This window comes from Buceros rhinoceros, unplaced genomic scaffold, assembly GCF_000710305.1.
Source record: "Buceros rhinoceros silvestris isolate BGI_N320 unplaced genomic scaffold, ASM71030v1 scaffold1622, whole genome shotgun sequence".
NCBI classification, from domain to species: domain Eukaryota; kingdom Metazoa; phylum Chordata; class Aves; order Bucerotiformes; family Bucerotidae; genus Buceros; species Buceros rhinoceros.
In genome coordinates, this window is record NW_010400448.1 from 12389 (window position 1) to 25955 (window position 13567).

General features: G+C 40.9%; 1 protein-coding gene across 1 annotated transcript in view; it reads right to left on the minus strand.

Annotated features, from left to right (window-relative positions):
- Positions 1-440: 440 nt before the first annotated feature.
- SH3GL3 (SH3-domain GRB2-like 3) overlaps positions 441-13567 on the minus strand; it is a 16791-nt gene continuing 3664 nt past the window's right edge. Inside the window, exons 4-8 of the mRNA XM_010131838.1 lie at positions 12803-12936; positions 11255-11413; positions 8377-8480; positions 7044-7171; positions 441-1237 (exon numbers count right to left, since the gene is read on the minus strand). Coding sequence (XP_010130140.1) covers positions 1032-1237; positions 7044-7171; positions 8377-8480; positions 11255-11413; positions 12803-12936 — 731 coding nt within the window. The 3' untranslated portion in view covers positions 441-1031. The remainder of the gene's footprint in view (positions 1238-7043; positions 7172-8376; positions 8481-11254; positions 11414-12802; positions 12937-13567) is intronic.

Consider the following 13567-nt stretch of genomic DNA (forward strand, 5'->3'; position numbering starts at 1 on the left):
TGTTAGTTATACCTCTCGCTCCTCCTAGTCTTCTCGTTCCCTTCCTCCATCCCTTTCCAATAACTATAGTAGAAGCGTATTGACTTTCCGCTTGTTCGCAGTAGTCACCAGCACTACTCACCTCTGTATCTCAATGGAGTTCTGTACAAACCCTGTGGAGCTGGGATCAGTTTGTACTTAGTTCAAAGGCATTTTTCTCTTATCATCCTGCTAGAAGAAAAGTTTAACAGACATTATAAATGCTACACAATCGGTAGGGTGAGAGCAAGATTATTAAAATTCCAGTGGCTGAGGTGTCATAAAATTAATACTTTGGCTTTATTAATGCATTTTTAATGTAACATTGTTTTCTTCACTGCAAAGCTGATAAATTTAGCAAAAGTGACCTACAGCCCAAAAAACAAATGCCAGAACTACAGGAAGAGAAGCAGCAACCACTGTTCTTACCCCACAGAAATATTTATTCAGTTTGGTCAGTAAATTATAGGAATTTTCAATGCTGAGAACTTGTACTTAGTACAACATCAAAATATTGACAACAACCACTTTGCCTTTTGCCAACGTACAATGTGAAACATGGATCAACTTGCTTACAATAAATTACAATGTGATAGATGAAAAGAGCTCAATGACACCAGTAACTTAGGAACTGGTTACAGTTAGCGTCACTTACAGTATTTTTAAAAATGGTTTTCAATAGTAAAATCATTGCAGCCAAATATATAAAAAAAGCCCACATACAACAACAGCAAGGAAATGCATTTTTTGGAGCAACAGTGAGCTACCAGTAAATACTTCATACAGTGATCTTCAAGGCACAAAGCAAAAAAACTGGCTATGGGTTTTTTTGCAGGTTGATGAGTCAGGGAAGGTGAATTCTTTTTTAATATAAAATAAATAAATTTAAAAAAGACGCATACAAAAGTCAGTAAGTCAGTCAAATAGCAAGGCTTTCACAGAATGCCACACTGACAGAACATTTGTGAATCCATTTCAGTCATGAAATCATGTTCACAGCTTGAATGACAGAATCACTGAGGCAAGGGAACCATCACTTCAACATAATTAATGGGGAAGAAGCCAGACTCTCCATTTAGCATCCCCTCATACCAATTCTCATCAATCTGATTGGTCAAAGTTATGACGTCCCCTTCCTTAAACCCAAGCTCGCCTTCATTTTCTGGCTCAAAGTCATAGAGAGCTTGGCAGCAAGGCTGATCCATGTGCACTGAAGAACCTGCCCCCAGTGACAGAAAGAAAAACACCACATATTAATAGTGCTTCGCAGCGTCCCACCAGCCACCGAGCATAAAACAACAGGTCAAAACGCGCAGCCCTGCTGCCAGGAATTCCTAACAACAGTTTTTTCCATTGCTTTCACCCATGAACATCTGGTCCTTCTACATATAAAGAGTAGTACTGGTGATAATTAGTTCAAAGCATAATTGTTTCTCCCTTAAGTTCAGATGCTACTCTCAGTCCTTCCTAGTTGCCTTCCCTTTTGAAAGGATGTTCCTCTCAAATGGATAAGTTTGAGTAGCCACAGCTGTCAAAATCGGTGTGGTCCCTTTGCAATGGTGCCTAGAGCAATCGGAAGGGTAGGAGCTGAGGAAGTAGAAGAGCCAGCGGGAGAAGTGACAATCATTTAAACTGCACCGCAGCGCACTGCTACTGCCTGAAACACCTACCAGAGGGCAGGGGCTCAGAGTCAGTCCTACAAACACACACAGACTGGAGGCAGCCACCTCGATTTTCACACTACACGTGCCTTCGTAGGAGCAAGGCTTCCAGCTGCTCCACCCTCACCTCACCTGAGCAGCGACAGTCAGTCCTGGGTTACTGCTCCCCAGGTTTGTGTGTTGAAATCCTTTGTTGAACACATCCTTCATCTGAACTAAAGCAAAGAAACAATGGTGCCTGTCGAAAACAGGCACAAAACCAGACGAAAACAGTTTTGTGATACAGTACCTGGCTGGCCTTGTGAATTATGCTGTCTGCCCTGCTGTAAACATCTTAATTCCAAATTACTGTTTTAAAATATTAATGGTACCATATGCAAACATAATAGGAAGTACATATTTTTACAGGCAAATGAGTAAATAAATTGACACAAAAATTGAATTATGAAACAGATTCACTGTCAGCAAAAGAAGTCAACCCTGTAAATGCAGTCACCTTTCTAAAAGATATTCTCATGAGAAGGGCTGTTAATTGGCTTGGATTTGTGATATGGACACATATGTAATGTATTAGTTCATTCACATTTATGAATAATACCTTATTCTAACAAAATGTAATCCAGTGTTCAGGTTGTAAAGCTTAGCTCTGTGGCCAAGAACTAGCCAGAGGTTCAACTGAAGTTCAGCCACGCCAGATTTTTAAGAACATGTCCAGTACATCCATGGTAATTTGACATACATATATTTATAAAGGAAGAACAGGAGGAAAGAATTCATGCTGCTGACATGTAAACAGTAGTAAAACTCTGTAACTCTCTAGTACTTCCACTGAAGCAGTTAAACCTCTAAAGCACTAAGTTACTCCAGTTGTCTTATGTGGAACATTGCAACCATTCTCCAATATTCCAGTCTTGACTCTTTCTCACTGCTACCACACAGGCTAATCATACAATCACCTTGAAGAGTTATTTTTGTGTGGGTAAATCTGCACACAACTGGTAATGCAATACAGATATAATAGCCAAGATGTTAAAAATGCATGCAAAAATGTACTTTAATCCGGTAATCATGGCAATGTGTAGGAAACCATGGAAAACTGTTTGGGCATTTTCTAGTAAAAGGAATTTCTCTTAAGGAAACCAGCTGACAACTATTCTGGTGATCAGTAAATGAGAACACGTGAAAGCATCTTTTTAATTGACAATAATACAATTGGGATAATAATTAGTGTTGAAACTGGGGATTATTTTGCGGGTATGTTTTACCCTGTATAAAAATAAAAGAGAGCTTTTATTTATAACTATGGAAGAGATTCTTTCTCAGCAAACCTCCCCAGCACATCCCTGCAGCCACACCGGACTAGTCCCCTGCTTGTGGGAGGCAGGGGGTAGTGACAAAGTTCTACAAGAACAAACTAACTTACAGCTAGTCTAATACAGGTGAAAGCTTGGTTCTGGACATGCTTTTGCTGAAACAGTCCAAGCAGCAAACAAGGCAATGAGCTGCAGTTTATACCAGCAAAAATGGACTGATTGTGTTCAAAAATAGCTGAGTTCTTCTCAGCCTCAGCCAAGGTAGAACTGGTACCAGCTCACTGGAACTGTCAACAGCAGAAGACAGCCCTCTGTCAGTTCTTTCACCAGCTGCTCCGACCGGGCCAATGTATTATTGCAAGCCCGTTAATTTCTGACAGCGAGGTACCTGATACGGGATGGGTCGCATTTGGTTCATTTTAAGCTCCAGAGAAAGAACTGAAAAGAAATGTCTGGCAGCCTGGAAAGATTTTTAAATAACGGTCACAGCCAGTACAACCGGTTTCACTGCAGGCTGTAGATCAGTCAAAGTCTTCATTAGAGTCAGGCAGCTGCTGCTACTGTATAATCCAATGAGACAAAGCTTCCCTGACAAAGGTAATGGGGGCAGCGCTGCCTGACAGTCTGCAACACACGCTGTTTAACATCACAGAACTGGTGACGTGGTTCCAGCCTTCTTCTGTCTATTGCATACTTGCACATCCTTTCCTGTTGCAGAGATACAAGCTGAAGAAATTGCTCTCTATTTTTTCCTGCAGGCCGGGTTCATGTTAATTTGCCACACCATGCACACCTCCTTAATTCCTCCAACTGTGGAGTTAAACTGTCAAATTCAAAGATGACCTGTCATTGATCTTGCCTTTGTGCTGTCCAGGTTTGAAGGGCAAAACAGGTTAAGCAAGAAGCTGTCTGTGGTGTTTGGAGTGTTACAGGATGAAACTAGAATGCCAATCCATGTTGTTTTGCATTTTGTTTGTTCTCCCCAAAGGGAGTTACTGCCTGTACCTGCATCTACTCTGTCTTCTATACCATTTTGTATACACACAATAGCTAAATTATAGTTTAATAATTTCAGACTGGAAGCTTGCTAAGATAGTTAATCCAAGTCTCCCTCACAGCTAAAGTGAGCAAAGACTTAGCTGCTTATGTTAAATTCCAGCATGTGGCAACCAGATCCATTTATTTCAGACCATAGTCAAACCTAACAAACAAAAAGAATGGAAGGCACGATGTAACACAGCACTTAGAGTTCTAAAATGAGCCATAGCTGAGATGACGCTTATAGCTCCAGCTGATTAATGAGGATAACAATGAAATAGAACAAAAATACAGATTTGTTATCTGTGCTTAATCAAAGCAGCTAAATAATCCACAACATTAAAATCAGGTTTCTGTGAACCTAGCTCTGCAAATGTGTGCAAATCATTAGTAGTAAATAACCCCCATGTGTTAGGGACTGTACCAAGGAAAATACTATTTCTGCTCCAAGAGGCTGAGAGTTAACTTGAAAAGCTATGGTGAAACACAGGAAAAGCCATTTCAACACTCAGAGCCGGTCTGTGGTAATTGTGCTGAATTTACTACAGCTTACTTGGAACTGTCCTGTTTATTTCTGTGGGTTTGTTGAATACTAAGATACTACTTACCTTGAGTGACAGTACCAGAGAAACTAAAAGTCTCCATTTTGATAGGGTCAATGCGTAAACAGGGGATATTAAGCGTGAAAGTGCTTGTTTGCGTAGGATGAAGAGGTCAGTTCTCTAACCAAAAAAAGAGGGTGATCATGATGCTGCCTGGTTCACATTTCTAAATCACAGACCATAAATCTAATCTGTTTCACGACTCTCATTTTAAACAGGAACAGAAGAGTTTCCCCATTCAAGAGCAGGACTTCTTGTTTCTACTGGAGCTCCACAGAAATCCATACCTTTGAGTATGAACATGAAGAGCAAAGAGAATGAACAACGATTTCACTGATGGTTGTACCTGCTGCAGAGGTAAACACATCATCCACAGCTTCTTCAGGAGGAAAAAAACATGATACATGGTCTTTCTGATACTATTTGCAACACTAAGCATAGCAAAAATTCTTACAGAGGTCCCGTTTCTCCTTTTCATCTCTTTCATGGTTGTTTTATGTCTTTTCCATTCTGACGGTGCTGAGTGAAGCAGTACGTGAAAACCGATCGTTTAGTGATAGGCATGCAGCAGACGCCACAGCCCACGAATGGAATCAAGGAGTGGAAGTGGGTCTCGCCTGCCTTAGCTTAGCAATCAGCGGTCATTTGTTTTCAGTTCATTCACTGAACTTTAGCTCATTAAAACCGCGATTTTTCTTTGACTAAGTGGGCTGGAAGCAGCCAATCTAGTCTGTCTTTCTCCCAAAGGCAGGACTGACTACCCTTAAAGGGCATCTTGGATCGTTTGCTTCATGGCAATGATAAACCACAGTAATATGGTTTGAAACTCAAGTCTGACACGCTAGTTTATACACAAATGCTGAGTCTGAATCTTACTTCTCTACTGCACATGCAAAGCAGAAAAAAGTAAAGTCTATATAACTTGACAAGTAATTGATAGAATTTCTAGGTTCCTATGCTTACGTTTTAATAAAGGTTGCTGTGGTTTTGCTGCTTTCATCCAGATGTGCTGTGAAAATAACTAGGAAGTTATTGATGGCCGCAAACATCCCCAGCGCTCTGAACGAAACGTGTCCTTGTATCGTATGTCTTAGGAACCAGTGGTCTAAACCGAGCGTGTGCAAGGAGGAGGTTGTCTGCCTCAATCCCACATTTGACAGCAACACAAAACCTGCCCTTAGCACTCGGGCAGCGTGGGGAGCTTCACTAACGCACCCTCAAGTAGCTTCAAGCACAAATGAAACAAATCAAGGAATAAGATCTTGCTGGGTGGATTTATGCTGCCAAACTGCTGCAAATCCCCTTCAGAACGGGTTGTGTAGTAGCTTCACCTTGTAGCAGAGTGCAAGAAAATTAAAGAGGTATTACAAGGAACATGAAGTTACTGCTCAAGCTTTATTTTTCTATCTTTAGTTCTCTCATTTCTCTCCCAACAACCTTTAAAAAGGAAGAAGATTGGAGGGAAGAGGAAATTGGAGAGTGAGGAAATGAAAAATAAAAAGAAAAAAGCTTCAGAAAAAGATCCTAGATACCATGCCAAGGAGAGAAGGCAACCTTTGCGCCACTGCTTCCCCCCCATTTTCCTTACAAACAATATTTATGGAAAATTTTGGCTTTTTCTTTCTCTTTGCCTACTGCTGTCTTTTGTGCTTTGTGAGATGTTTTTGGTAGTTGTTTTTTTTTCCTTAATTGGTCTTCTTTCATCGTGTACTGTAGCCATTAAGGAGATGGAGCAAAATAATTTTATTCATGAGATGAGGAAAAGCTATTTCAGTGAATAGTGTAACTTTACTAATTATTACAGTCCTCACAGCTTTCAAGGGCTTTCAGCAGTTGGTATTTTTTGTGGAAACAGGGCTGAATCAAAGGAAGGCGTCCTACTCCCACATCAATAGATACCTAAGCACTTCAGTTCATAAATGTACGCACTTTAGTGCATACTTTAGGGGACAGAAAAGCAAAACATGTAATAAAATCAGTAGGAAAGGGAGTCATCTCTCTGAATTTTACGTGGCTAATACTTAAGATCCTGTACGATCCATTTATGGTCTCAGACTGTGGAGAGAAATTAGCAGTTAGAGATATTCCACGGACCAAACACACTCATCTTAGGCAAGAAATAAACTGTTTTCTTGCAAGTACCTCTCCCTCTCTCTTCTCCCACCCTTAGTGGCAACATGGAGCACCTAAAAGACCAAGCAGAATGCCACACCTAAATTTCAGATGGGTGAGAGACTGTTGAGAAGAACCCCGCTTCACAATTCTGATTCCAAATCTGGGAAACAAACGGGAGCTGGATGCACGGATACTGATGCCCCATGGATCCATCGTTCTCATGGTACAAGGAATACCTCAAGCAATCACTTGGAAAAACGTGCATAGACATGTTAATTCTGTGGCCATACACTCACCTGACGGTTTTATGGAAGAACTATAGGCAATCCCATTGTGCTGCTGATTATCACCAGTTTCCAGAGTTGTAGTTATTACAGGCTTTGGCTTAAATTCACGTTTAGGCCGACTAGATGCTACGTTTATTCTGGAACACAGAGAAGAGTGGCAAGAGATTTACCTTGAAGGAAGAAATACTTAGGGAGCTTACACTTAGGTTCAGTGCTTTAGTGTTTGAAAGGTGTAGAAAAAAAAACCTTCCACTGATTTTGGTTTTAGGCTTTTTTTGGGGGGAGAGTAGAGGGGGTGAAGGGTAGGTTTAATGACCCAAGGCTGCTCAATTCTCAGGCAGTATTTGAATTTCAGCAAATCCCTATTTTATTTAATGCTTTGGTCCTGCTGACAGAGGGAGAATGCTTAGCAGGCTAAGTTTGAGAAGTGCTGAGCATACACAGCTGCCACCAAGTTCAGCCCAAGTTCCAGGAATGAGCTCTCTGGAAAGCCCAGCTGCAAATGACATATGCAGAAACTCAGCCAGGACAGAGGCCCAGGGACTGCATCTGACACACTGCCTTTTTATTAGAGAAAATGGGAAACAACCATCTGGTCAGCACGACTGTCTCAGTACCTCTTCTGGTATGCGCACATGGCCCGGCTGAGACCTGCTTGTCTCACTGGCCTCTCCAGCTGGGATGGTGCACAGCTACCCCTATGTTCATACTCACAGCCACCACATCCACCCTGATCTCAGAAAAGTCCCAACCAGCTACCTCGACTCCACCGCTGTAACATCTGTGCTGTGGCGACACTCAAGTCATTCAGGTCTCCTGTTCTCTACCGGTTCTCTGAGTGACGTATAACAAATTAATGAAGCAGCAGGTTTTTTCTTCTCTTAAGACGACACAAAGTATCTGGGCCTTTCCTAAGCGCATTAGACCACGGCTGTGTTCCTAGCCAGATGGCCATTTCCTTCCTCTGCTGCAGAATTTGGTTATAGCCCTTAATCTCAATGAAAAAAAAGACCAACTTCTCAGCGAAGCCTCCAAATTTCAACTCAAAGTATGCTAGTTTAAATAAGCCTACAAACGGACAGAGGCTGTCCTGATTAACCTCCACAGACGTGAGTGAGGGATTCTGCACACACACAGAGCTTTCTGGGCAGACCCTGCATTACGTTAAAGGCTCACATCACAGCAGCAAGTTGCCAGGTGACAACCGTTTAAAGCAATGAAGGCCAGTAAGGCACAGAGCACAGCAAACGTGCATCTGTGAGACGGTGCTATGAGATCTGTTCACATTCAGCAACCTCAGCTGCAAAAGAGGTTCAGAATTTTCTGATGGGTTCAGTCTTACCGGTTTTGCAGCTTGCTCTGCAGATCCTCCAAAATCTCTGTGGATTGTTTATGGTAATCTAGTGCCGCTTCTACAAACACAGCCAACTGGCTAACTTGTTCTATCTGAAACATACAGAGGAAAATAGCTGTAAGGAGCCTGCAGGACATGCAGCTGAAGGATAAACAAACAGATCATTCAAAACAGACCTCAGAAGACCACGATAGCTTGTGGAGGCTATTGAAAAAAGAGTGTATGTGATTCTATCAAAGAAATTACCAGTTGGAAACTGAACAAAACTGAGGTGTAACTTCTAGTTCACTAACTCCGGGCTGGGTCCTTGACTCATTTCCTTTTACAATGTGCAAATCCCTGCTGCTTTCAAATTCCAAGCCAGCTCTCTGTCAACACCCAACCCTGAAACATTTAAAAGGACATGACTCTTTAGCAGGTGAAAGTGGGGTTTTCCTGAGCAGCAGTATTGGAAGAAATTACACTGTGACAGCTCTTATGATTCGGACCCATTAGCGTTTATTAGCAATGTTTACAAACTGCAGTTCTGAAATGATCTGGATTTACCTCACTAGATGGCAGCATTTATGAACAAAACATGATTTATCTACATGATTTTAAAAGTATCAGCCAGTTATTCAAAAATATGAATGCTGAGGAAAGGGAGAATGCAAAGGAGAAAGAAAAATCAAAATAATCTCATTACCCTAACACAAACGGAAAAGTTCAAGCTGTATTTGGGATGGAACAGTAACAGATATTTATTTGTCCTCTTCCTTTAAGACATTAAGAAGACAGACCCCAAAAAGTCTGACATGTTTCCATTCCATCATGATGTCTTCAGACATTGGATTACATGAAGATATCTAAGTAAACTTTCTGCAAAAGTTTTATGGACCTGTGGTAATTTTGTGTTATACTTTGTCTGCTTTTACTCAATCAAAAAGATTATTAGAAATTCTGCTGGGACTCCAAGAGAGCCAAACATTGTCGCATAGCATAGAGAAATGAAATGCACAGAACCAAATCAACAGCTGATACGATTCCATCACAGTGCAAAGAGAGTAATGTAAACCAGCTGAGGACAATGCACAAAGTGCCTGAGGTTTGGATGGAGTAGTCAGAGAAAATGGATAGACAAGGACTGCCCAAACAAGGTGACAAGGAGGCTGGAGGAACATGGAATTGTGGATTAGGAGAAGAGAGAGAGAGACTGGGAAAGAGCCAGAGAAATTTGAGGGACTGAAAGCAACTTTAGCAAGAGGAGCCTGGGCCTGGCTGAGTGGGAAAGGCAGGAAGATGGATCTGATAAGAAGTGCATGCAACAGTGTCGATGTGGGAGGTCTGGAGCTAGCTGTGCAAAAAACCTGAGAAAGAGATGTGGGCCGAGTTTGGGAAAGACACCTGTTAAGATGGCTGGGAACCAGAGCTCAGAGAACAGAGACTGCAGGGCAAGGAGACCAAGAAAAGGAGACATTTGGGGAATTGGAAAGGACCAGAATGAAGCAATTGCATTAAGGTCTCTGCAAACTCAGGGAGACAGTCTGGGGTTATATAACAAGGCTGTAATGGGAAGTTTGAGCAGGACAGACAGACTGGGTCAGCATGAAAAAAAGAGAAGGGAAGGAGCACAGACTACTCTTTAAAGAGAAACAATAGAAAGTGGGTATGGAAAAAGACTCAAAGGGACACCCAGTTCACTCCTGGCTCTAGTTATACTAGAAACTATAACTTACCAGTTCTCCAGTGGCTCAGCTAAACCATCTTGACCCATGCACTGTTTTATCCACAGTTTGGTGCTTTGACTAATGGTAAACGCTATCTGAAACATTTCTCAGCTGCTTATGCCAGGCAGAATTATAAACCACACACACTGTGTGTGTTGGCGGAGCCTCCAGTGGAACAGCGTGCTGGAATTGTTAACAGAGGATGTAGGATTTTTTGCTCCCCTCATATAAATTGCACCGGGAAAACAGCAAGAGCCTTCCTGACTTATACACTGCTGTAACAAATGTGTCCCGCTCACAACCAGTTTAGGAACTACAGGTAGCTTATAACTGGCCATTACACACAGGTGTGCATGGAGGGAGAAGTTGGTTGTGGTTAAATATTCACACTTAACAGCTCCTTCTTGTTGCAGTTTGCTCGCGGAAGGCAGCACGCTTCGTGTTTTCTGTGATGCTGCATCTACAGAAGACAAAGCTTTGGAATAGGCCCAAACAGGTCTCTTTTCCAGCAATTCCGTGATTACATAGGAGAGAGCACATCCTGCTATTCCTCTGTGTGTGGACAGAAAAGAGGACTACCTTGAAAGGTCACAGCTGCTCCTTATTTAGACATAGTTTCGTGACGGACTTGGATTCTGAGCCAAAACCCAGGTACCTGAGCCCGAGCCACAAGCAAACTCTGTAATTTTCAGGGTCAAACAGCAATAATAATGATCTTCAGAGTTAAGATGATTCAGAGACTTCAAATCAGCTGCAAAGTTTTGACTCCAAGCAAGCTACAATTCAAAAAGCGCAGAATATACGCCCTTGCTCATAGTTTCAGCAGCAGGTCTGTCTTAATCGCCCGACCTTCTCCCTGCCGCTGATCAAACTGCATTCTATTCTCAGACTGTTCTCTGCTCGTAGATTAGAACGCTCCTTAAGACCTCTGCGACAATCTTGTCTGAGTCACTATATCTCCAGAAGAAATTCCTGAATTCTTGAGCTCTCCCCTTTACTGCTGTGCGCTCTGTTCCTCTCTGACAGGAGATGAGAAGAGGAAGGGGCACTCCTCCCTTCAGACCTTACCTCCTATGAAGGACGGGACAGGCTTTATCCAATCCCACACACATTGCCCTCCTGGAAGTACTGCAGCAAACAAAAATGCAGGACTGACTTACATCATTTTCTAAGAAATTGAACATGCTTCTTTCAGCCAGTTCCTTTGACTCTTCAAATTTTTCTACTGCTTGTTTAACTTCTTCATCTGGTATCTTTCCAAAACGCTTCTTTTTATAATCATAATCCAAACGGCGCCCTTCTAGTTTCTTCAAATGATGCTAAATAAGAGAGATCATTTATGAGAAGGTGTGATCAGGACATGTCCAAAAAACACATTGTGATCTAAGGACATTTCAGTTATGCAGGTAAATATACACAGAATTGAAGAAATACAAGGCTCAGAGATTACCCATCCCTTTATCGAAGACAGCATCAGGTAAATCTAGGACTGTATACAGGAATGAAATTTTATATCAACAGCCATTTGTTAACACTTGGGGAATTGGCTATCTTGATTTGCTGAACTTAGGCATCCAACTCATGGACTTTACTAAATGTGCAACACCTCAGATTGTCTAAATGAGAAGCAGGATCCAATGTGTGTGTGTGTGTGTGTGTCCCCATATTCTACAACTAATTCAATGTTACCTCTTGAGTTATTTACAATAAGGCAGCTAAAAGTTGAAGGTTTATTTTCCCCTCTCCTTCCATAAGCAGTGCTCCAACAAATCTTGTATTCTTGCTTTCTTTGTTACATGTTAACTTGACACTTCTATCTGCTACAACTACAAAAGTGTTTCTGTTGCCAAAAATCATGGGACTGACAGACTTACAGAACGGACTCAAAGTGGCAGTACAAAATGCTCATTAAAGCTAATGTCAAACAATTCCTTTTCATCAATTCAGAAGAACTGTAACTGAAAAACAGTCATGTATCATAGGCGACAGCTACAGACATCAAGATATTATTATCATCTTTTTGCTACGCTTTCCACGTCCATTTATGTGTAAGCAAATAAAGTAACTTTCATTTCTGCATTTCATCAGTGTTTTAACTCGCTTATTACCCAAATCTATTGGAATCAACGGATTCAGACAGACTGCCTGGCTTTCTCTGAATTGTCACATTGTAAATAAAAGCACTGAAAAACAACTCTAAAGGTTAAAAATGTGTTCCTCAGCTTAATATATTTTTCTTATAATGGCATATGGCATGTCAACATTTTATGGCACTTCTCAGATCTTTCTGTGATTGCTCTGAATAGCCATTTTCAACAGTTATCCTCCATTATAAACAGCTTAGGGCTGACAGAGACAGCAAAATAGGATAATCAGTCGCAGTAAATCACAGCCCACTCACACGTTCTTAAAAATTAATAAAAATGTTGGTTAAAATAAAAAGCAGAAAAATAAAGAATATCATTTTCTTCCCTATCTTTCTTGTACTGAAAGTACAAGCAATAGAGCAAATCGAGTAAGTTAGACAAGTGAGAAATAGCTAGGCATTGATTCTAAGCAGATTTCAAAAAATTTCAAAACATTGTTTTGTTAGAGAGACAAGGTAGTGAAATTCATGTACCTTATTGCTTTAAAAAAAAAAATCTCAGGGAACTAGAGTTTGATTTACTCTGACTATTAGTAAGTGAAGCTTTACCTGGAAAACTTACCCCAATCTCTTTTAAATCTTTGTCCTGCAATAACTGCAGAGGATCAATAAAATTTTGTTTGACATTAATATCAAGCGAGTCCTTCACCTCTGCCATTTGCTTCATGCTCTCACCAGCATCCAGTAGGGCAAGGCCTATGGTAAAGAACAGGCTACTTACATCTCACTCACTATATGTAAAACCAGAAAATTTGTCTTATGAAACAACTATTTCAAACATGTATCTTTGTATCAGCTGCAGGCCCTTGAAGAGTAAAAAAATAATGCAAGCTATGCACTTGCTTGTCCCCTACAGAAAATTTTTGTTCCAAAGTATACATTTTTACTTTTTTTTCCTGAAGATCATCAAGGAAAAAGAAAAAATACTATTTTCCCTACTGTATTTGCATAGGTTTCAAAGCTCTTTCACTTTGAGAAATGCAAACCAAGCTGATTAATTTGTACTTCAGTGATATATTTAAATACACAAGAAGTGATTTACTTTTTAATCACAACATCATGGTTTATGGCATACTTTTTTCCCAAAACGTTTGGTCAGAATTCTTGCTGCTTCTTCAAAACCGCCCGTATACATAGCTGTATACTTCATTAAGCATGTAAGTATCTGCAGGCACAACAGTGTTTGCAATGTTCTTTCCCCTCTCCTAGTTTTATTTAGCATACCCGTTGCTTTTGCAAAAACACAAATATATCCAGCTCGCAGGTGAGTTGTGGCACTTCACTCTTTGTGGAGAGAATAAATGGTCTTTGGCTATCAGCAGCATCT